Source organism: Anomaloglossus baeobatrachus, chromosome 1, assembly GCF_048569485.1.
Source record: "Anomaloglossus baeobatrachus isolate aAnoBae1 chromosome 1, aAnoBae1.hap1, whole genome shotgun sequence".
Classification (NCBI taxonomy): Eukaryota; Metazoa; Chordata; class Amphibia; order Anura; family Aromobatidae; genus Anomaloglossus; species Anomaloglossus baeobatrachus.
This window is the reverse complement of record NC_134353.1, coordinates 115,551,435-115,575,421: the sequence shown is the minus strand read 5'-3', so window position 1 is coordinate 115,575,421 and position 23,987 is coordinate 115,551,435. Positions and strand designations below refer to the sequence as shown.

The following is a 23,987-nucleotide window of genomic DNA, read 5'->3' as shown; positions in this document are numbered from 1 at the left end:
AACCTGACAATCTGCTCTAACACATTGTCTAAGGCCAGAGTCATAATTGCGAGTGACTCGCGTGAGTCTCGCAACACATCACCCAGCATTACCTGCCTTCACCGGACAGGAGCGTCTCAGCTGCTTAGAAATGCATGCAGGTGACCAGCTCCTGTCTTGAGAACGGCAGGCCATGCCGGGTGATGCGATGCGCGACTTGCACGCGAGTCACTCACAAGTGTGACTCCAGTCTTACAGTGGTCAGAGTGCAATGGGAGATTTTCTCGCATTGCACTTGACTTATTAATACGCTCGTGTGAGCAAAGCCCAAACATAAAAACAACCAACCACAGAAAAGACGATGCAAGCCTATGCCAACCTCACCAGAAGTCCGGGGCCACACAGGACACTAGTGCAATCCTCGCATGACACTTGGCTCACGCTGGCAGTACAGCAAAGCCGTGTGTCATGCGAGTATCCCTGCGACTGAGGTCCGAATGTGCGAGCGGACCTCAGCTGCGGGGGGGGGGCAGTGCTGCAGAGGGGAGGGAGGGATTTCTCACCCTCTCTCCTCCGTAGCCGGCTATTGCGATTCTTGCTCTGCAGTCGTGGACCGTGGTACACCAGTGTACCGCGAGTGCAGTGCGATTATTTTTTTTTTTTTTTTTTTTTTTTTTCTCTTGCCCCATACACGTGAATGGGTGCAAGAGAGTTTTGTATTAGTCGCAGCATGCTGCGATTGTTTTCTCTGTCCGATTAGGGCTGAGAAAATTGCTCATGCTGGCTGACACACAGGCTAATATTGGTCAGTGTGGAATGCAATGTTTTATCGCACTCCACTTACACCATTTTTCTCGCCATGTGGCTTAGGCCTAAAAATATATATATAATATATATTTTATTCAATATGAATTAAAAGGTTTCAATAATCTACTTATCAAACTGATTATATATATATATATATATATATATATATATATATATATATATATATATATATATATATATATATAGTGCTAATAGGAAATACTCTGATTTAAATTTTTAGTATCACTATAATAACATAAGACCATTCAATAAAACAGTCTAAGAATCACCATAAAGTTCCAGAAATGGTAAGTAATAAATATCATAGTAGGCACAAGTGTAGCAAAAAGAGGCAAGTGCCTCAATGTGAACACAATTACCAGTCCAAAGAGCCACATGTAAGGGCCAGGTCCCACTGCACCCGACGCGCGTTTCGCAAGAAATGCTTTGTCCAAGAGGCCCAAAGACTGCACCAAGCAAACACTATGATGAATGGCTCGCTCTCAGTGGGGTATAAATCGGACAAGTGCTATACTATGTTCTGTTGGATAGCACTCGCTCCAATGTTATACTTATGGGGCAGTACCGAAGAGTATGGTTTTTTTTTTTTGTTTTTGGTTTTTTCCTTCTCATGCTCATTATGTAAATGTATTCATGGATTACTACCATCATCTAAATTAGTTGATCACACTTATTTACTAAAAACAAAAGTATAATTTTGTTACTTTCTGTATTTTTAGATACTGTATCAAAGGAATTTTAGTGAATTTATTTAGTTCTAATATCCTTCAGTAGTTCAACTGTTGCCTTGATAGGGAAATCCAAAGTGTGGTCTGCAGTCTGCTAATTGGAAAATGTGCATTACTTTGAGAAGGTACCGTAATGCTAGATTTCGATCAAGGTAAATTAGGAAAATCCAGTCTGACCTGGTACATTTTGCCTCAGGGTGTAGAGGTTGAGAAATTTGCTTCTTAATGGTGAACATGATTGTGGGCCTCTAATTTTAAAATAAATGAGTTCATTTTATGGCCAAGAAAACAGGAGTAAAAGCCATAAATCTATTACCTTTATGGCATGTAGCTAATATATACAGCCTTCTACATTGAAGTGTGCCAAGAAAATTTGTCTGTTTCGGGCTTCAACATGTTGTCATTCCTGTGAGCAAAAAAATAAGAATAAAAAAAGTTACAAGTCCATCTCCAGGGATCTTGATGTTACTTGTCCACCATACACAACAGAAAGATTACAAACTATGGCACAGTAGCTAATCTCTATGGGCGTGGACAGCAGAGAAAAGTTGATGAAAGGATTCAACGCAGGATAGTCTGGATGGTAGATAAGCTGCCCTAATCAAGTTCCAAAGAAATTCAAGCTGTCCTGCAGGCTCAGGGTGCATCAGTGTCAGTGCAAACTAGCCGTCAACATTTGAATGAAATGAAACACTATGGCAGGAGACCCAGGTGGACCCCACTGTTGAGACCGACATCAAAAAGCTAAACAGCAGTTTGCCAAAATGTACGCGAGTAAGCCGAAAATCCTTCTGGGAAAGAGTCTTCTAGATAGATGAGACCAAGATAGAGCTTTTTGGTAAAGCACATCATTCTACTGTTTACAGAAAATGGAATGAGCCCTACAAAGAAAAGAAACCGGAACCTATAGTCAAATATGGCAGAGGCCCAAAGATGCTTTAGGGCTGCTTCTCACTTGCGAGTTTCTCGCAGTAGAGCAATGCGAGAAAAACTCGCATTGGAATCGGACACATGTTAGTGAATGATTCAGCTCTCATCTGCGTTTTTTTTTTTTTCCTCAGTCCAAATCGGACTGAGAAAAAAATCGCAGCATGCTGCTTTTTTGCGAGTTTCTCGCACCATTTGTCCCAATGATTTCCTATGGAAGGGGATTAAAAGTAGGATCACACACGCGCACCAGCGTTCACATTTGCGAGTGTGGCAGTAACTTCGTTCATTAAATATTCAACAGATGAATGTGACATCACATTCCCAAAGGTAAATTAAATGACATGTGTAATAGCTTTTATATAATTTAAGATGTTGCATGAAACTAGCATCGCAAACGTGACACCCACGTGAGCAAAAAGCATCGCACTAGCGTTGCACTCGCACCTAAAGTGAACTAAAATCAGCCGAGTATTTTTCAGCCCAGTCGGACCGATTTTACTCGCATAGATGTGTTTCCAGCCTAAAGGGTTGTTTTGCTGCCTCTGGCACTGGGTTCCTTGACTGTGTGCAAGGCATTATGAAATCTGAAAATTACCAAAGGATGTAGTGCCCAGTTTCAGAAAGCTAGGTTTGTGTCCTAGGTCATGGGTCTTCTAGCAGGACAATGGTCCCACATATACTTCACGAAACTCCCAGAAATAGAAACAAAGTGCTGGAGAGTTGGGAAGTGGCTCTGCATCCCATTGAACACCTGTGGAGAGATCTTAAAATTGCTTTTGGGAGAAGGCGCCTTCAAATATGACAGACAGGGAGCAGTATGCATAAGAGTGGTCCGAAACGCCAGTTGAGAGGTGTAAGACGCTTGTTGATGGTTATAGGAAGAGATGGATTGCAGTTATTAATTCCAAAGGGTGTGCAACCAAATATTAAGTTGAGAGAGGCAACAATTTAGTCCAGCCCATTTTTGGGGTGTTGTTCAAATACACAAAGGAAATAAACGTATAACAAATCGTGTGAATGCCGGCTACGAGGCGGCGTTCATAGATCGTGATGTCTGCCTTAGGCTATGTGTCCACGGTAGAATGTACCTGCGGATTTTTCTGCATGAAAATCAGCGACTTTCGCGGCAAATCCGCACCTTATTTTTGCCGCGAATTTGCCGCGGATTTTGATGCGGATTTTTTTTTTTTTCCCCCATTCTATACCCAAAATCCGCACCAAAATCCGCAACAATAATTGACATGCTGCAGATTTTTCCGGATCAAAAATCCGCAGCATGGACACAGCATTTCCAAAATGCCATTGAAATGGCTTGGAAGTGCCGCTGCTGCAGATTTTCGGAAAATCCGCGGCAAAATCCGCGGTAAATCCGCAGCGTGGGCACATAGCCTTACAGTGCAGTTCTGATTCTGATTCCCTACTCTGTATAGAGCAAGGGATCAGAAAATCACCGCTTCAAGTCCCTTAAGTTCAGAAATGTTTTTATCTATCAAAATATAAAATAAAATAAATTACTCCAATTGGTAAATGGCATACCCCCCAGCTCCAAAAGCCGACAGAATTCCTTTTCTTTGCGCCGTAAAAACTTTGCAATAAGAGGGAATCCACGTATCATATCTACCCCAAAAAAGTAGCTGTAAAAATGTCAGCCCTGTGTGCAAAAAAATAAGGCCGTCTAGCCCCAAAACCTGTAAAGTTAGAAAGTTATTACATGGCAATAAAAGCATTTCCCCCCCCCCCTTCCCCATTTAAATACTTGTAAACAGATAGCAAACATGTATAGCTTTTGTTTATCTATGTACTCATACCGACCTGAAAAATCATAATGGCAGGTCAATTTTATTGAACATCGCAATTACAAAAATGATTATTTTTTTTTTTTTTTTTTTCTTTTTTCAACGTCACCAGACTTGGATTTTTTTCTCCTTATGCTATGTGGTAAAATAAATGGTGTCTTTCAAAAGTTCAGCCATTGTACGGCTATACTGCCTTATAAATAAAAAGGTATGGGTTTTAGGAAGAAGGGGTGGAAAAAGTGAAACTGCAAAGAATGGAAAATGGCCATGGTGTGAAGGGGTTAAAGCTGTTATATTGGGCAGGGTTTCATCAGCTAGCTCTGTATTTCATGTCTGAAACCATGACCATATATTTCAGCAATAAAGAAGGCTGCAATTCACTTCAGACTGTAATTAGGGTTCACAAAGTTTTTTCCGCTGGCACTTCGGTGATGTGGCATTCACCATGGCAACATCATTCGAATAAACAAATTAAAGTGTAATTGTGCCCTGAAGCTGGTAGAACCAGTATGTCAACCAACTGCTGGAGATCCAGATCTGCCACATACACTTGTGTAGGAATCTAGATCATGGAGATTAGACATTTCCAAAGGAAAAGCTAATTCCTGGGAGGAAGAAACCTAGTGGTAAAACCGAAACTCCTAGAAGGATGATTAGATGGGTTTAGTAAATTGTGAGTCTCGCTTAAAATCCTTTCAGTCAACACTATATTATTTTCAGTGTACAATGCCCTTGGCTTCCTGGAGGTCTAGGGAGGCGAGAGTGACCATGGGTTTCCTTGTGGGGCCAAAGTTCAGCTGTTGGTGGATACTTGGGTAACCTCCCAGCTAGAAGCCAGGAACAAGGCTGGCATGAAGTTATACGTTTCATAAATGGCATTTGATGGATACAGACTAGTCATACAGCTGTGTGACATACATAGAGAAGATTATAATAGTCTGGAGAATGTGTTTAATCAACCTATTATTCCAATTACGCTCACGACTCATCATTGCAAAATGTGTTAAATATGGAACATGTCTATCAAGTGTTTATATAATAAGACACCATTATTGCATCTTGGAACGTTCCAACTGTACATGGGTATTCCTATTCACCCACATCGGAAGCTGGTTTATAATTACCCCCCACACCACCCACAAAATAAAAACAAAAAAACTCCTTTTTTGTATGCGATTGCATAAATATCCAATGGCTTTGCCTTCCATTCTAGTAATGTCTTAAATTTTAAACTGCCAATAATCCCTTTAAGCACAGACCATATACCAGATGTCCAGCCCAGATGTATTTACGTGTATGGCAAAGAGCTGTAGATGTCTTTCATGTTTCTCGTTTATTTTCTTTTTGTGTATTGGAACAATAAAAAAAAATGGAGAAAAATGGCAAACTTGACATAATTTCACACAACCCCCAAAATAGACTGAACAAAATTGTTGGCACCTTTTTAAAATTGTTGTTGAACAACTTTTGTTTCAAGCATGTGATGCTCATACATACATACATACTCATTGTGGCAAGTAACAGGTGTGGGAAACATGAAAATCACACTTTAAACCAGAAAAAAAGGAGAGACGTTGACTCAAGCTTTGCATCGTGTGTCTGTGTGCCACACGAAGCATGGAGGACCGAAACCGAAGTGCACTGTCTAAGGACTTAAGAACTAACATTTTTGAAAAATATCAACAATCTCAAGGTTAGAAGTCCATCTGTAGACATCTTGATATTCCTTTGTCCACGATGCATAACATAATCAAGAAGTTTACAACCCATGGCACTGTAGCAAATCTCCTTGTATGAGGACAGGAAGAGAAAAATTGATGACAGGCTGCAACACAGGATAGTCCAGATTGTTAAAGAGCAGCTCTAATCAAGTTCCAAAAAAATCTAAGCTGTCCTGTTGTCTCAGAGTGGATCAGTGTCATTGTGAACTACCCGTCCACATCTTAATGAAATAAATCGGTATGGCAGGAGGACCCCACTGCTGACACAGAGATATCAAAAAGCTAGAGTGCAGTTTGCCAAAATGTATTGTATATGGGTAAGCCGAAATCCTTCTGGGAAAGTGTCTTGTGGACAGATGAGACCAAGGTAAGAGTGGTTTGGTAAAGCACATCATTCTACTATCTACTGGAAATAGATTGAGCCCTGCAAAGAAAAGAACACAGTACCTACAGTCAAATATGGTGGAGGTTCAAAGATATTTTGGGACAGGGCGATTTGCTGCCTCTGGTCTGGGTGCCTTGACTGTGTGCAAGGCATCATGAAATCTGAAGATTACCAAAGGATATGGGATGGCAATGTAGTGCCCTGGGTAAGAAATCTTGGCTGCTAAGTTATGGGTCTTCCAGCAGGACAATGACCCCAAACAAACTTCAAGAAGCATCCAGAAATAGATGGAAGCAAAGTGTTGAAAAGTTCTGAAGTGGCAGTAATGAGTCCGGATCTAAATCCCATTGAACATCTGTGAACAGATCTTAAAATTGCTGTTGGGAGAAGGCGCCTTGAAATATGAGAGACCTGGAGCAGTTTGCAAAAGAGTGGTCCAAAATTCCAGTTGATTAGGTGTAAGAAGCTTGTTGATGGTTATAGGAAGCAACTGATTGCAGTTATTTAAACCCAAAGGGTGTGCAACCAAATAGCAAGTTGAGGGTGGCCACAATTTTAGCCCATTTTGGGGGTTTTCTGTAAAATGATGTCCAATTTTTACCATTTTTTTTGTTGTTCCAATACATACAAAGGAAATTATACAAGTGTATAATAAAACGTGTATTCACGATAATTTTCTGGGAGAAGTACTTTAATTTTCTGGAGTCAATTTTCAAGGGTGCCAACACTTTTTGGGTTTTGACTGTATACTACAATGGACAGATACTAAAATTTAAATGTCTATATGATCATGACCACATCTTTGTGACTATAGCCATTTTGATGACCTCTTTAGATATATTATGCCAGAGTTTTACACTTGGTAGCTTCGTGTTTGGCACTGCAACTTCTCAGTGCTGGAGTCCTAGGTTCAAATCCCACCAAGTGAAACCTCTAAAGGGAGTGTTTTATTTTTATGCTCTCCACCTGTTTGCGTGGGGCTCCTCCCTTGCTCTCTAGTTGCCTCCAACACTCCAGAGACCTACTGATACAGTATGAACCCCAATGGGGACAGTGATGTCTGTAAAGTGCTGTGGAGTGTAATAAGTGAGTGAGATATATATATATCGATATGTAAAATATTATATATATATATATATATGTATGTATGTATGTGTGTGTGTATATATATATATATATATATATATATTATATTTTACATATCGAAAATAAAATATTAGCGAAGATGATATATTTTTGCTTTCTCATTCGTGTCTGTATATTAGTAACGATGAATCAATCTGTATATTTACTTCCTAACTGCTGGGTGAAGGGTTTCTGCCTTCTGTTGTGCAAGTCCCTGCATGATAAGGAGTGTCTTTCACTTCCAGAGTAGCTGCTGTTTCTTCATATATATATTTTTTGTGATTTTATTTATTTTTTTTTAGCCAAATTTTTTTTTTTTCTAGTTTGTGCTGTATGGCAGAATGTGAGTTATTTTCGCTGCTGTTATTTAGTTTACTCTGTCAGCTCACATATTAATATTTTGCTATTCTTCTTCAATAGGTTCCAGCAAGTACTGCATGACTTTGGCATAATGACAGCAGAGGATTCTCTTGCTATGATGAGTAACGATTCTACGAACATGACATCAAAGATCACAGAGGGAGTTGCCGGTGCCCCGAATGAACCTGCTCTCTTTGCACTCATGGAACGTACAGGTTACGCAATGGTCCAAGAGAATGGGCAGAGAAAATATGGAGGTCCACCACCAGGATGGGAAGGGCTCCATCCACCACGTGGCTGTGAAGTGTTTGTGGGAAAAATACCCCGTGATGTATATGAGGATGAACTTGTCCCTGTCTTTGAAAGTGTGGGTAGAATCTATGAAATGCGTCTGATGATGGACTTTGATGGGAAAAACAGAGGCTATGCCTTTGTCATGTATACTCTAAAGCATGAGGCCAAGAGGGCAGTCCGAGAACTTAACAATTATGAAATAAGGCCTGGAAGACTCTTAGGTGTTTGCTGCAGCGTAGATAACTGTCGGCTTTTTATTGGGGGCATTCCAAAGATGAAAAAGAGAGAGGAGATCTTGGAAGAAATCTCGAAAGTCACAGAAGGGGTTTTAGATGTCATAGTCTATGCTAGTGCTGCTGATAAAATGAAAAATCGAGGCTTTGCATTTGTCGAATATGAAAGCCACAGAGCTGCTGCTATGGCTAGAAGAAAACTGATGCCTGGACGAATCCAGCTCTGGGGCCATCAGATAGCTGTGGATTGGGCAGAGCCAGAGATTGATGTTGATGAAGACGTCATGGAGACTGTAAAAATTCTGTATGTAAGGAACCTGATGATTGAAACATCTGAGGACGCAATTAAAAAGATTTTTGGCCAGTACAATCCAGGGTGTGTTGAGCGTGTGAAGAAAATTCGTGATTATGCGTTTGTGCATTTCACCAGTCGAGAGGATGCCGTCCAGGCCATGAGAAACCTGAATGGGACAGAACTGGAAGGATCTTGTATAGAGGTTACTTTGGCCAAACCTGTTGATAAAGAACAGTACACGCGTTACCAGAAAGCTGCTAAAGGAGGAGCACCGGCCACCACCACCACCCCTGAAGTTGCTCAGCCTAATTATGTTTACTCTTGTGACCCCTACACTCTAGCCTATTATGGATATCCATATAATGCTTTGATTGGTCCAAACCGAGATTACTTCGTCAAAGGTTGGTAACTGTATGCACTTATCTAGAAGCCAAAAAAGTATTTGTATTTTAAAATTTCATCTGTATCCAACACTTAGATATTTGTAGATTAAAAGCAAATGTAGGTTAGACGTTTATGAAGCAAATATGGTAATATGCAATAAGACTTGATTAAAGGGGTAAACCTATTACCAATCTAGAGGGGAGGTAATAAATGAATGATTGCTGAAGGGTCCTAAGGGGTGCTTCACACACAGCGAGCTCGCTGCCGAGATCGCTGCTGAGTCACGCTTTTTGTGACGCAGCAGTGACCTCATTAGCGATCTCGCTGTGTGTGACACTGAGCAGCGATCTGGCCCCTGCTGCGAGATCGCTGCTCGTTACACACAGCCCTGGTTCGTTTTCTTCAAAGGCGCTCTCCCACTGACACACAGATCGCTGTGTGTGACAGCGAGAGAGCGACGAAATGAAGCGAGCAGGGAGCAGGAGCCGGCATCTGGCAGCTGCGGTAAGCTGTAACCAAGATAAACATCGGGTAACCAAGGTGGTTACCCGATATTTACCTTAGTTACCACCCTCCGCAGCTCTCACGCTGCCTGTGCTTCCGGCTCTCTGCACATGTAGCTGCTGTACACATCGGGTTAATTAACCAGATGTGTACTGTAGCTAGGAGAGCAAGGAGCCAGCGCTAAGCGGTGTGCGCTGGTAACTAATGTAAACATCGGGTAACCATACCCGATGTTTACCTTAGTTACCAGTGTCCGCAACTTCCAGACGCCGGCTCCGTGCAAGCGCAGCGTCGCTTGCACGTCGCTGCTGGCTGGGGGCTGGTCACTGGTCGCTGGTGAGATCTGCCTGTTTGACAGCTCACCAGCGACCATGTAGCGATGCAGCAGCGATCCTGACCAGGTCAGATCGCTGGTCGGATCGCTGCTGCATCGCTAAAGTGTGAAGGTACCCTAATGCTGCAACACTCACTGATCACAAGACAGAGTGCCACCCTTTTGACAAAAGCATTGTGATCCATTATCACAAAGACCCCATTCAGTCTATGGGAGTGATAAAGATGTGAACAGAGCAGCAGTGCACATATGTGACCTGAACTGTACCCCAGCAATCATAGACTTATTAGTTATATCCTGGGATAGGTGATAAAGGGTTTGGCCCACTAATATAATTTAATAGTTAGGAATCAGACAAATGTTGATTTATTATTATTATTATTATTATTATTATTATTATTATTATTAGAATACTAACTCTAGCTCTATTTTAAAAAGTAACTAAACTTCAATTTTTTCTTTTTTTTTTTTTTTTTTTTTTTTTTTTGGTCAGCATGGACACTTGCAATTCAGTTTATTAGAGGATTTGTCGCCATTTCTGTTAAATTTTGCATGTAAATTGCTTCCAAACCCATGCTTTACCCCAGTCCGTTTGCTTGATTTTAGTTGAATTCATACTAGAATGTACCCATTTGGAGTACAGATGATAGTAGTGGAGTGATCAGCTCAGCACTTGTCTCACTAACTCTGGGGATAAACTGCTGCAAGAGATTGTCTTCATAAGGGTACGGTTCCACTTGCGTTTTGCACGGACGAGTGCAATCTGATATTGCGTTGGATTGCAGTTGCACCAGTGCAAAACTATGAAGCAGTGTCCATCTGTGATTTGATTTTTCATGCCATGTTGGCATGCGAAATGAATCACAGCATTCTGCGTTTGGCAGCAAGTCTCTGCTCACATGCACCCGTATTAGTCTATGGGTGTATATGAAACCTCACACTGCACTTGCATGTCATCCGACTGCAGTGCGATGTATATAGAGACAGGCAGTGGAGGAGAGGGAGAAAGTGCTGCCTCCCCTCTTTTCCGCAGCTCTGGATCAGAGTTGCATGACCCTTGGCTTGCAGCAGAGGGTCATTAGCATGTTGCTCCCAATGCTCTCGCATCAGAAACTACGCGCAAGTGGAACCGTACCCTAAAGCTGGAGCACAACGTGCGTGTGATTTGTGCGATGCTCACATCGCCCGAACCGGCTGGCGGCTCTCCTGTAGAAATACATGAAGCTGACCGGCTCCTGTCAGGAGTGCCACGGCCAGTCCGAGAAATTTAATCCTCACGTAAGTCACACGCAAGTGTTGCTCCAGCCGAAGTACAACATTCAGAGGAGACTAGTGCCGACCATTTCACTGCCATCATCTGTACTCCAAATGAGTGCGTTCTGATATCAATACAGCTGAATACAGGAAAATCGACTGGGGAAAAGCCATAGTTTGGAAGCCACTTGCATGCCTTTATTTTTTTTAATAGGAATATAGAGAAATCCTTTAAAGTGATTTGCCAAGTTTCATTACTTGATTAAATTCTGAAAAAAAAAAAAGTTTAGTTACTCTTTAAGTTTGCTATTGTGTTACATTTCTTATGGGTCGATATTCATCATGTGGGAAAAAATTGTGAAATTGATTTCTGATTACTGGCAAAACCATGTGTAGCTATTATATCCTTTATCTAACAAATCCTTCTGTCTTTCTTTCTGCAAATTTGCAAAGATCATCTCAAATTGTTTTGAAGAGCAAAATTCTCCAAAAATGTTTGTATAGTCCTGAATATCATTAGCAAGCATTTATTATGCGACATGTTTCATTGTTCTCCCGTCTCCATGATTGCTGACTTTAGTTATGAGGTGCACTGTGACCCAGTGGAAGTTACAACAATCCAAAAATGACTGATTTGGCATTCATTGAAGCCAGTAAGCTAACAACAAGCGTAGTTGAGAGAAACACATTTGATCACACTCAAAATGTAAAACTTTGTACAATAAAATACAAAAAATTCTAGATCCCAGTTATTTAGAATGAATCATACAAGTAATTCTTGTCCTCCCACTATATACAGTATGTAGAAATATATTTTCTGACCTTAAACCTGGTTGGTAAATTATAGTTTAGGCTTTAAAAGGATTGTCCATTTTCACCAAAATATTTCCAGTATTGTGTCCCTTCTGCTGTCCCAGTCTGCGTTTACCTGCAGCGGTGTTGAGTTTAATGTCACCACTGCAGCCAATCACTGCGCTCAGTAGCTTATGCTGTCAGTGGCATCAAGTCCTAATCTCAGTAATTGGCTGCTGTGCTGTCAACATTATGTCACCATAGTAGTCAAATGGAGACCGGACATCGCTGGAGACAAAGTGCAGTTTGGTGTTGTTTAGCGTTTGTTTATTTTAACACCTTTAAATATACACCTTTTTAGGGCTGGTTCACACTAAGCGACAGCGACAACGAGGTCGCTGTTACGTCACCATTTTCTGTGACGTAACAGCGACCTTGTAAGTCGCTGTTATGATCGCTGCTTAGCTGTCAAACACAGCAGCCAAGCAGCGATCATAACCGCGAGAGCAGGGAGCCGCGCACACTGCTTAGCGCTGGCTCCTTGCTCTCCTAGCTACAGTACACATCGGGTTAATTAACCCGATGTGTACTGCAGCTACATGTGCAGAGAGCAGGGAGCCGCGCACACTGCTTAGCGCTGGCTCCTTGCTCTCCTAGCTACAGTACACATCGGGTTAATTAACCCGATGTGTACTGCAGCTACATGTGCAGAGAGCCGAAGCCGGCAGCACAGGCAGCGTGAGAGCTGCGGAGGCTGGTAACTAAGGTAAATGTCGGGTAACCACCTTGGTTACCCGATGTTTACCCTGGTTACAGCTTACCGCAGCTGCCAGATGCCGGCTCCTGCTCCCTGCTCGCTTCATTTCGTCGCTCTCTCGCTGTCACACACAGCGATCTGTGTGTCACAGCGGGGAGAGCGCCTTTGAAGAAAACGAACCAGGGCTGTGTGTAACGAGCAACGATCTCACAGCAGGGGCCAGATCACTGCTCAGTGTCACACACAGCGAGATCGCTAATGAGGTCACTGTTGCGTCACAAAAACCGTGCCGTAGCAGCGATTTCGGTAGCGATCTCGCGATGTGTGAAGCACCCCTTACACCACAAGTAGTTCTGGGTGCATATTGCTAATCCCTGCCTAACTGTCCCTGTATCTAGCAGCATAAATAAAGAGTTCTTTAGAAAAAGTATTTCTAAAGATCTTTTATCATATGCTAATGAGTGCAGGGAGTAGGCACAATGGTGTTATTTCCCCTGACTAGTCCACACTACTAGTATGGTAGCACGCCACAGGGGCATACTAACATGCTACTCAATGCAGCATCACCAGCGGTGACGCGCGCATCTGTGTCCTCTGTCGTTGCTGTTGAGAAGTCCCTGGCTCTTTCGGTCATGCGCACTAGACCTCACTGAAGCTGGGATGCGTACACTCGGCTTCATACTGCATATGACTGGAAGTGCAGGGGACTGAACAGTAGACGCAGGTACGCACGTCGCCTCTGGTGATGCTGCATTGAGTAACATGTTAGCACGCCCCTGTGGGCGTACTACCATGCTAAGAGGGTAGACTAGTCAGGGGAAGTAACACCTTGTGACTAGCCCTTGTGCATATCATAAAAGATCTTTAGAAATACTTTTTCTAAAAATCTCTTTATGCTACTAGATACAGGGACAGTTAGGCACGGATTAGCAATATACACCCAGAACTGCTCGTGGTTCTGTGTGCATATTGCACCTGGCAGGTTCTCTTTAACAAAAATTTGAAAGCATACAACCCCTTTTAATGACTCATATATTTTTTTTGTAGTGTAGAAGAGTGAAATGATTTATGTTTTCTGGTTATCTGCCATTTTCAGTTTTGTGTAGAAAGGACAGTGGAGGCCAAAAAACACATTAGTTGTACAGTATATATTGCACAGGTTACATGGATATTTTGCATTGGGGTTACATGGATATTTTGCATTGGAATCCAGGAGCTTCAAATTAGCTGTCTGGGTATTTCAGATCCCATACAATTACCATTCATTATAATAAGGTAAAGTTACAACAAAATAATTTTTATTGGTGCCATCACATAGATGTTTTTTCCCACTGATCAATAAGTTATTGCCTATCCTGTGGATAACTGATGACTTTTTTTCACCTGACAATTCCTCTTCCTGTATCGGATGACCTCTGTCCCCAGCTCAGTTTGTTTTACAATAAAAACCAAACTGTGCTTACATACCAACCCCTGTTGTTGTCTGCGGTGCTAGCGTTTTGTCTACTGTGCTGCAGGCAACAACTGAAATCCGTGTGTCTTTGCGACTCATGACCTCAACTCGGGCAGAGGATATTAACTTGGTTAGTCTGCAGCTCTGTCGATGTGACGTCTGCAGCTCTGGACCGACGTCTGCAGCGCTGAGCGACGTCTAGAGACTAGGAGCTGTGGAAGAGCTCGAGCTGGACCTTGGGAGGTAGAGTAAAGCACACCTTGGTTTTCTTAAAACAAATTCCAGACAGGGATTTTCACAAAACCCATTTTAATTTTAATGTTTAAACTTTTTTGGTTTAGAAATATTAGATCAGTATAATGGCTGAAGACCTACAGTTAGGTCCAGAAATATTTGGACAGTGACACAATTTTCGCGAGTTGGGCTCTGAATGCCACGACATTGAATTTGAAATGAAACCTCTACAACAGAATTCAAGTGCAGATTGTAACGTTTAATTTGAAGGTTTGAACAAAAAATATCTGATAGAAATTGTAGAAATTGTACACATTTCTTTACAAACACTCCACATTTTAGGAGGTCAAAAGTAATTGGACAAATAAACCAAACCCAAACAAAATATTTTTATTTTCAATATTTTGTTGCGAATCCTTTGGAGGCAATCACTGCCTTAAGTCTGGAACCCATGGACATCACCAAACGCTGGGTTTCCTCCTTCTTAATGCTTTGCCAGGCCTTTACAGCCGCAGCCTTCAGGTCTTGCTTGTTTGTGGGTCTTTCCGTCTTAAGTCTGGATTTGAGCAAGTGAAATGCATGCTCAATTGGGTTAAGATCTGGTGATTGACTTGGCCATTGCAGAATGTTCCACTTTTTTGCACTCATGAACTCCTGGGTAGCTTTGGCTGTATGCTTGGGGTCATTGTCCATCTGTACTATGAAGCGCCGTCCGATCAACTTTGCGGCATTTGGCTGCATCTGGGCTGAAAGTATATCCCGGTACACTTCAGAATTCATCCGGCTACTCTTGTCTGCTGTTATGTCATCAATAAACACAAGTGACCCAGTGCCATTGAAAGCCATGCATGCCCATGCCATCACGTTGCCTCCACCATGTTTTACAGAGGATGTGGTGTGCCTTGGATCATGTGCCGTTCCCTTTCTTCTCCAAACTTTTTTCTTCCCATCATTCTGGTACAGGTTGATCTTTGTCTCATCTGTCCATAGAATACTTTTCCAGAACTGAGCTGGCTTCATGAGGTGTTTTTCAGCAAATTTAACTCTGGCCTGTCTATTTTTGGAATTGATGAATGGTTTGCATCTAGATGTGAACCCTTTGTATTTACTTTCATGGAGTCTTCGCTTTACTGTTGACTTAGAGACAGATACACCTACTTCACTGAGAGTGTTCTGGACTTCAGTTGATGTTGTGAACGGGTTCTTCTTCACCAAAGAAAGTATGCGGCGATCATCCACCACTGTTGTCATCCGTGGATGCCCAGGCCTTTTTGAGTTCCCAAGCTCACCAGTCAATTCTTTTTTTCTCAGAATTTACCCGACTGTTGATTTTGCTACTCCAAGCATGTCTGCTATCTCTCTGATGGATTTTTTCTTTTTTTTTTCAGCCTCAGGATGTTCTGCTTCACCTCAATTGAGAGTTCCTTAGACCGCATGTTGTCTGGTCACAGCAATAGCTTCCAAATGCAAAACCACACACCTGTAATCAACCCCAGACCTTTTAACTTCTTCATTGATTACAGGTTAACGAGGGAGACGCCTTCAGAGTTAATTGCAGCCCTTAGAGTCCCTTGTCCAATTACTTTTGGTCCCTTGAAAAAGAGGAGGCTATGCATTACAGAGCTATGATTCCTAAACCCTTTCTCCGATTTGGATGTGAAAACTCTCATATTGCAGCTGGGAGTGTGCACTTTCAGCCCATATTATATATATATATAATTGTATTTCTGAACATATTTTTGTAAACAGCTAAAATAACAAAACTTGTGTCACTGTCCAAATATTTCTGGCCCTGAGTGTATATTCATCTATTTTAAGAGGAACATCAAGACCCACCTCTTCCAACAAGCCTACAACCTACAATAGCCCTCAGTCCAGCACACCACTGCGCAACCAGCTCTGTCCTCACCTATTGTACCATCACCCATTCCCTGTAGACTGTGAGCCCTCGCGGGCAGGGTCCACTCTCCTCCTGTACCTGTCTGTTTTGTACTGTTAATGATTGTTGTACGTATACCCTCTTTCACTTGTAAAGCGCCATAGAATAAATGGCGCTATAATTATAAATATATTTTCAGTCTTGCTACATATCGAGCAGGAAAACCTCAGGGCGAGGAAGCCTTTATAAATCTACTTTGTAATGTGTGAGCACGGCAGATAAGAGAACATTACCAAGGTCACATGAACACTTTTTCTCCCTCTTGGTCATAGTGCACCTCATTTCTCCGTTATCAGTCAATCCTTGTTTGTCACCTGATTACCTGGTAGCGCTACCTCTGACATAAGCAACCATGATTTGTTTCCTGATGTCTGGCATGTACTTTACATCCCACTTTCATACTAAAGCTGTGAATCCTTTCTGAGCTAAAATACAAGATTTCCTTAAGTCTAAATTTACCGTGCTATATGGAAGCGTACGTGAGTAATGCCTCGTTCTTGTCAGAATGCAAAATATAAGAAACACGCAGGTTTTACTATTCTGATATATAGCATACACATACACAAACTTGTAGGTACAATTCTTGTAGGTACCAATTCTCACAAATTTGCTAGGACTGTCCGATTTATATAGACACAACCCTCCTTTAGTTTTCTGAGATACCCAAGTTGTTGTTTAAGAGTTTTTTTAATTTAACCTTTTTGTCTTGTCTGCCACAAAATACGTCTTGTGTGCCAATTTTGATTATTTTTCTTTTTACATTATGACTGATACAAAAGATGCTGCTTTTTTTTCTTTTGGCTCTTTTATACCTACTTGGAGTAAAGTTCTCCATGCCTTTTGAATAAGCTTTAAAATGGATGGCTTTAAGCAATATTGAATTGAATTCAGAAAATGTACAGGTATTGCACTCCATAAAGGGTACTACAATTGTCCAAAAATGTTGCTACATTTCCAAAACTCGCAAGCGATAAGCTTGGCTGAAATATGACAATAACCAAAATCATGCCCATGATGTCAAACAAAACAAAAAACGCAGACAAAACGAAAAAAAAAAGTTTATTTGGAAAAATAGATGAATTTTTTTTCCTCACAATTAGAACAATTTTTATCTCGGGGGGAAAAAAAAAACAGTATGGCAAAAGATTAATCTGCCCCGTAGTTCTTCAACATGGCCAGGCCAGAATTTTTCCATGAGTACCGATTTTGTGCATAAGAAGTTTAGCTCATTTAATGGGAAACTGTCACCAGAAAATGACCTACTGTTTTTAAATTGAGGATTTGTAGGTTGTTTTTTCCCTTATTAAACTTTTTGTTTTTTGTGTATTTTTAGTTGTTTTTTGTTTTCACAATCTGTAGTCAAAGAGAAAATTTAAATCTTGCACTTTTTACACCGGGATGTTCTAGACTGTTTCCTGTTCTTTTTCTATAATGCTGATGAGACTTGTGAAAAGTCTTCTTTAGGCCATGTGCGTACTAGAAAGTGCTTTTTTCTTAAGGAAAATCAGGACCCTCTTAAAGAATCCAACACCTGCGGTAAAAAAAAATCGCACTGAAACTGCAGCGAAGTCCACATGCTGTTTTACCGCGGATTTACCGCAAGCTGGTCCCTGCGGAGTTTTACCATTATCTATGGCAAAAAATGCAGGTACCTGCAGAAAAGAAGTGACATGCTCATTAATCCTGCAGCGGAAAATCCGCGGGTATAAATAAAAAGCAGTGTGCACACAACACTTTTTAAAACCCATAGGATTTGCTGTGGAATGACTGCAGCAATGTAAGTCACATTTTCTGCAGCAAATCCACTGCAAAATCCGCGGTAAATCCGCAACGTGCGCACATAGCCTTAAATGGGAACTGAACTGAGAATTGCTCCAAGGGTATAATAAAGATGCGGGGAAAAGTTGGGCTGCTCTAGGTTTTTTTTTTTTTTTTGTTGGGGGTGTGGTGGAGCCTATTTGTTAGGGAAGTCTGTGAGATCAGCAACCATTTTCACCATCATACCTAAAGAAAAGAAGTGGGAATGGGGGTGTTTGTGTGTGTGTGTATGTATGTATGTATGTATGTATGTATATGTGTGTGTGTGTGTATATGTATGTGTATATATATGTATATATATATATATATATATATATATATATATATATATATATATATATATATATATATATATATATATATATATATATATATATATATATATATATATATATATATATATATATATATATATATATATATATATATATATATACACACACACATATACATACATACATACATATATATATATATATATATATATATATATATATATATATATATATATATATATATATATATATATATATATATATAATTTTGACCAGTTTGTATGTTATGACGATAGGGCGGTTCTAGCCCATGCCCAATTAGTTTTTGTTTTTTATTCCAGTGGTTGGCTTTCAGGGATGTTTTTTAATTTGAGAACAGTTGGAACGAATGGGTACAGTACTGCAGTTAGAGGAAGGTATTATTTTTTTTTTTTTTTGGTAAGGATTTACAGTTGTTGAACATAGGTTGGCCACAGCCTTTATAACCCATAATTACAGTAATTTGGAGGGTTACAAGGTAGTGGAGTTTAGGGGCTGGTGCATGACACTCCTTGCAGTCGTAAAGAACAAAGTATGAGTCTAAAATAGCCCCAGTGGTAAAGTGTGACGATTTACAAGATTTCTATTTATTTTTTTTTTATTTTATTTTTAAATGCAGATTGTGATATTTATTATAAAATATATATAAATATTGCTCTGCCGCCACCAGGTAAAAATTTTCCAAACTGAACATGACGTTCTTACTTTAACAACCTAATCAGATTTTATGAAGCCCCAAAGCACCCATGCTGATAGGTTGTCCCCATGAATCCAGGCCACACCGCTCCACAAGTACAGCACCACCACAACAATGGCCGCCACACAGCACCAACACCAAATGACAAGCTAAAAAAAACCCTCATCTCATACTGTGAGCTGGGAGCAAAAATAGGTGGAAGCTCTCTTGGAGGCCCCTGCTAATTTACAAAACACCTGGGTCAAATAGTGCTGGTCCAAGTAAAACATGGCAGACAGTAATTCATAAAAAATATTTACTTTAAAAAAAAATATCTGTGTGTGTGTGTATATGTTTAACACAAGAGCCCATGTATTATCAGAAAATTACCCATTTATTCACATCCCCTGTTCACATGAAATCGAGCAAATCGGATCAAACCCTGGTCAAAATTGTTGATCTCTTCTATGCTTGGTCAAGGACGAAAATGTTGTCACCCTCAGAAAATTCAGTATTTCTCCCAGAAAATTACTGCACTTACACATGTTCTGTTATGCACATGTTTATTTCATTTTGTGTGTATTGGAACAACACAGAGAAACTTAGGCAAACTGAACATAATTTCATATAAAACTCCAAAAATGGGCCAGACAAAATTGTTGTCACCCTCCACTTAATATTTGGTTGCACACCCTTTGGAATAAATAACTGCAATCAATTGCTTTCTATAAACATCAACAAGCTTCTTACACCTCTCAACTGGAATATTGGAACACTCTTTGCCTGAACACAGCTCCAGGTCTCTCATATTTCAAGGCTCCTTGTCCCAACAGCAATTAAGATCCCACTAGAGATCTTCAATGGGATTTAAATCTGGGCTCATTTCTGCCACTTCAGAATTCTCCAGCGATTTGTTTCCATCCATTTCTGGGGATTTCTTGAAGTATGTTTGGGGTCATTGTTCTGCTGTAAGACCCATGACCTAGGATGCAAACCCAGCTTTTGACATTTGTACACCACATTGCAGTCCAAAATCCTTTTGGTATTATTCAGATTTCATGATGCCTTGAAAGCAGTCAAGGCACCCAGTGGCAGCAAAACAACCCCAAAACATCTTTAAACCTCCACCATATATAACTGTAGGTACTGTGTTCTTTTCTTTGTAGGCTTCCTTCCGTTTTCGGTAACCAGTAGAATGATGTGTTTTACCAAAAAGATCCTATCTTGATATCATCTGTCCACAAGACTCTTTCCCAGAAGGAATTTGGCTTAAGTACATTTTGGCAAATTGCAGTCTAGTTTTTTGATGTATCTGTGTCAGCACTGATGTCCTCCTGGGTTGCCTGCCATAGCGTTTCATTTCATTGAAATGTCGATGGATAGTTCAGGCTGACACTGATGCACCTTAAGCCTGCAGGACAGCTTGAATGTCTTTTGGAACTTGATTGGAGCTGCTTAACCAAAATCCGAACTATCTTTTATTGCAACCTTTTCATCCATTTTTCTCTGTAGTCCACATCCATGTAGATTAACTACAGTGCCATGGGCTGTAAACTTAATTATGATGCACACTATGGACAAAGGAACATCAAGATCTCTGGAGATGGACTTCTAATCTTGATATTGTTGATATTTTTCAACAATTTTTGGTTCTCAAGTCTTGAGACAGTTCTCTTCACTTTCAGTTCTCCATGCTTAGTGTGGCATATATAGACACAATGCAAAGATTGAGTCAACTTCTCCCCTTTTTTATCTGGTTTCAGGCATTATTTTCATATTGCCCTCACCTGTTATTTGCCACAGGTGAGTTTAAATGAGCATCACACGTTAGAAACAGTTGTTTACCAACAATTGTAGAAAGGTGCCAACAATTTTGTTTGGCCCACTTTTGTGGCTTTGTGTAAAATTGTGTCCAATTTTTAGTTTTTGCCTTTTTTTTTTTTTTTTTTTTTTTTTTCTTCTTGTTGTTCCAATAAACACACAGGAAATTAAACATGTGAATAACTGAATAACAATGTGTAATTGCAATAATTTTGGGAGAAATACTTAATTTTCTGGAACAATTTCAAGGATGCCAACACTTTCAGCCAGTTTTTGGACTATATGAAAGTAACATTTTGGGTGAAGATTTCATCTATTCAACTATCCTTCTTGAGATGCATATAGGTGGATAGACACACAAAATATAATATTTCAATATCTAAAATCAAACATTTTGCATTCTGTCAAGAACAAGTATAATATAAAAGGAACCTGACCGTTGATTTATGAGCAGCATGAACCAAGAGTCCAGCTCTGCCATGTCAGTCAGGTATGTTTTACTCTGCAAAACAGCAGCACATCAAAGAAAACCTACAGTTAAAGGGAACCTGTCGGGTGCGATATGCACCCAAAACCACATGCAATTCTGGGTACATATTGCGAATTCCTGCCTAACCGTCCCAGTATCTAGTAGCATAGATAAAGAGCTCTTTAGAAAAAGTATTTCTAAAGATGTTTTATCTTATTCTAATGAGCGCAGGGACTAGTCCCAAGGGTGTTCTATTCCCTGACTAGTCTGCCCTCTTAGCATGGTAGCACACAGGGGTGTACTAACATGCTACTCAATGCAGCATCACCAGCGGTGACGTTTGTATCTGTGTCCGCTGTGATCTCTCTTAAGTCCCCAAAACTTCCCGTCATGTGCAGTAGACCTCTCTGAAGCTGGGATGCGTAAACTGAGCTTCATACTGCGCATGTTCGGAAGTGCCTGGCATTCAGAAGCACAGTCAGTGCACACAGGTATGTGCGTCACCACTGGTGATGCTGAATTAAATAGCATGTTAGTACACGTGTGTGTGTGTGTGTGTGTGTGTGTGTGTGTGTGTGTGTGTGTGTGTGTGTGTGTGTGTGTGTGTGTGCGCGCGCGCTAACATGCTCAGAGGGCGGACTAGTCGGGGGATATAACTCCTTGGGACTAGTCCAAGCGCTCATTAGCATTAGATGAAAGATCTTTAGAAATACTTTTTCTAAAGATCTCTTTATCTATGCTACTAGATACAGGGAGGGTTAGGCAGGGATTAGTAATATGCACCTAGAACTGCTCGTGGGTCTGGGTGCATATTGCACCTGACAGGTTCACTTTAAAAGCCGGCCAGGGACTGCTTATCTAGGAGGCCAACCCCCAATGTGTTCTCCCGGTCTCCCTGCCCCGTTACCCCTTAGTGACAAGTCTCTCCCTGTACACATTCATGGGGAGTGGGGCAGGTAGAAGATGCCTATAAGGCTTTTTATCGCAGTTTTTTTTTGATGCGTTTTTGAGGGCAGTTTTGTTTTAAAACTGCAAGCAAATCCTGGTGCCAGCAAAGTAAATGAGAACCCTGAAATTTGGTGAGCAGTTTGAATATTTTCTACTTGCAGGTTTGGTGCAGAAAATTATCTGCAGCATGTCAATTCTTTTAGCCTATTTCACCAATTGAATTCAATTGAAAAAAAAAACATGCAAAAAATGCGCATTTTTTGCTCTGCATTTTTTTCAGCCAAATGTTGCAAAAACGGTGCAAAAAAAAATTTCTGCAACTAAATATTTGTATGTACGCACATTTGCAACAGACTGTTCTGCTGCAAAAAAAACGTGTTGGAAGGAAAAATGCTGTGTAAAATATATACATTTTTGAGTGCATTTTTAATGTGTGGGGGTTTTTTTTGAATGGGTGTAAAATGGTGCAAAAAATACTTGAAAAATTGACATGCTGCCGATTTGAGAAAAACAAAACCCTTCTTCTTTTTTTTTTTTTTTTTTTGAAGGTTCAAATCTGTAAATCCGCAAGGAAAAAAAGTAAAGCAGTTTATGCATGAGATTTCAGAAATCTCATTTACTTTGCTGGTACTGTGAAATGTGTTATTTCCATAACAAAAAACACATGGGTAAAAAAAATATATGGCAAAAACACAGGTGAACAAGCCCTTAGACTAGTCAACGGAGCAGTAAGGTCCTCGGACGGCTTATAAATGTTTTTCTCTGACATGTTGCACAGTTTCGCGTAAAACATATCCCAGTAAAATAACGGAGCTGGACTCTAATGCTGCACGAACCATTAATGCTATAGCATTGATGATCTGGTTCCCTTTTTAAACCATTTCCAGTCATGTAATAAAAGTTTACTTGTATTTTTGCTTCTGTTTCCACAAAACCTGCAATTTGCTTAACTCGTGCTTCCATTTTGAAGATGACATTGCACCAAGATCTGTAATGACCATTTGCAATCTTGGAAGGAGTTAGAATCTAAAGAAAATACAGAAATATCCCTGGCAAGTTTTAGAAAAAGTGGAGAAACCAATATTTTGCCAGGTTAGCCCCGAAAGAGGGACTGTAGAAACTCTTGTATTTGCTCCTTGATGCTTGTCATTCACCAAAAATGGAAACGCCTATCCATTGCTCGGCATTTGCTCTTGGCGGTTTTAGTTGTGATCTCCTGTGATTTCTGATTGTGTTATGTTGGTATTACAAGCAGGCAGCATAAGAGGCAGAGGGCGAGGTGCAGCTGGAAACAGAGCCCCCGGTCCCCGGGGCACGTACCTGGGGGGATATTCGGCTGGCCGCGGCATTTATAGCAGATATCATGAAGGGAAGGGTAAACAGCAAGAAAAAGGCTTTGAACTTATACCCAACCTGGAGTTACCAGCGGTCAACCCAGTTGCTCTTAAACCTGGTGCAGGTTAGTCCGAACATTTTACACTGATCCCTAATAATTCAATTCATTCCTTCAGTGAAGAAATCTGGATGGTGTTTATTAAAGTGGAGCATGGAAAACCATAGTTATAAAAGTGGACTTAAAGGGGTGGTTCACTATTCTGCATTAGTGGCCACATCCC

The 23,987-nt window shown here is 40.7% G+C and overlaps 1 protein-coding gene across 4 annotated transcripts in view; it reads left to right on the top strand.

Annotated features, from left to right (window-relative positions):
- Nucleotides 1–23,987, top strand: part of RBM47 (RNA binding motif protein 47) — a 213,742-nt gene that overhangs the window by 177,532 nt on the left and 12,223 nt on the right. For 2 of the 4 annotated variants that reach the window (XM_075333882.1, XM_075333889.1), the window contains 2 exons: nt 7,913–9,075; nt 23,624–23,830. In XM_075333882.1, coding sequence (XP_075189997.1) covers nt 7,944–9,075; nt 23,624–23,830 — 1,339 coding nt within the window. In that variant the 5' untranslated portion in view covers nt 7,913–7,943. The remainder of the gene's footprint in view (nt 1–7,912; nt 9,076–23,623; nt 23,831–23,987) is intronic. The other 2 variants (XM_075333897.1, XM_075333902.1) reach the window with 2 other exon arrangements.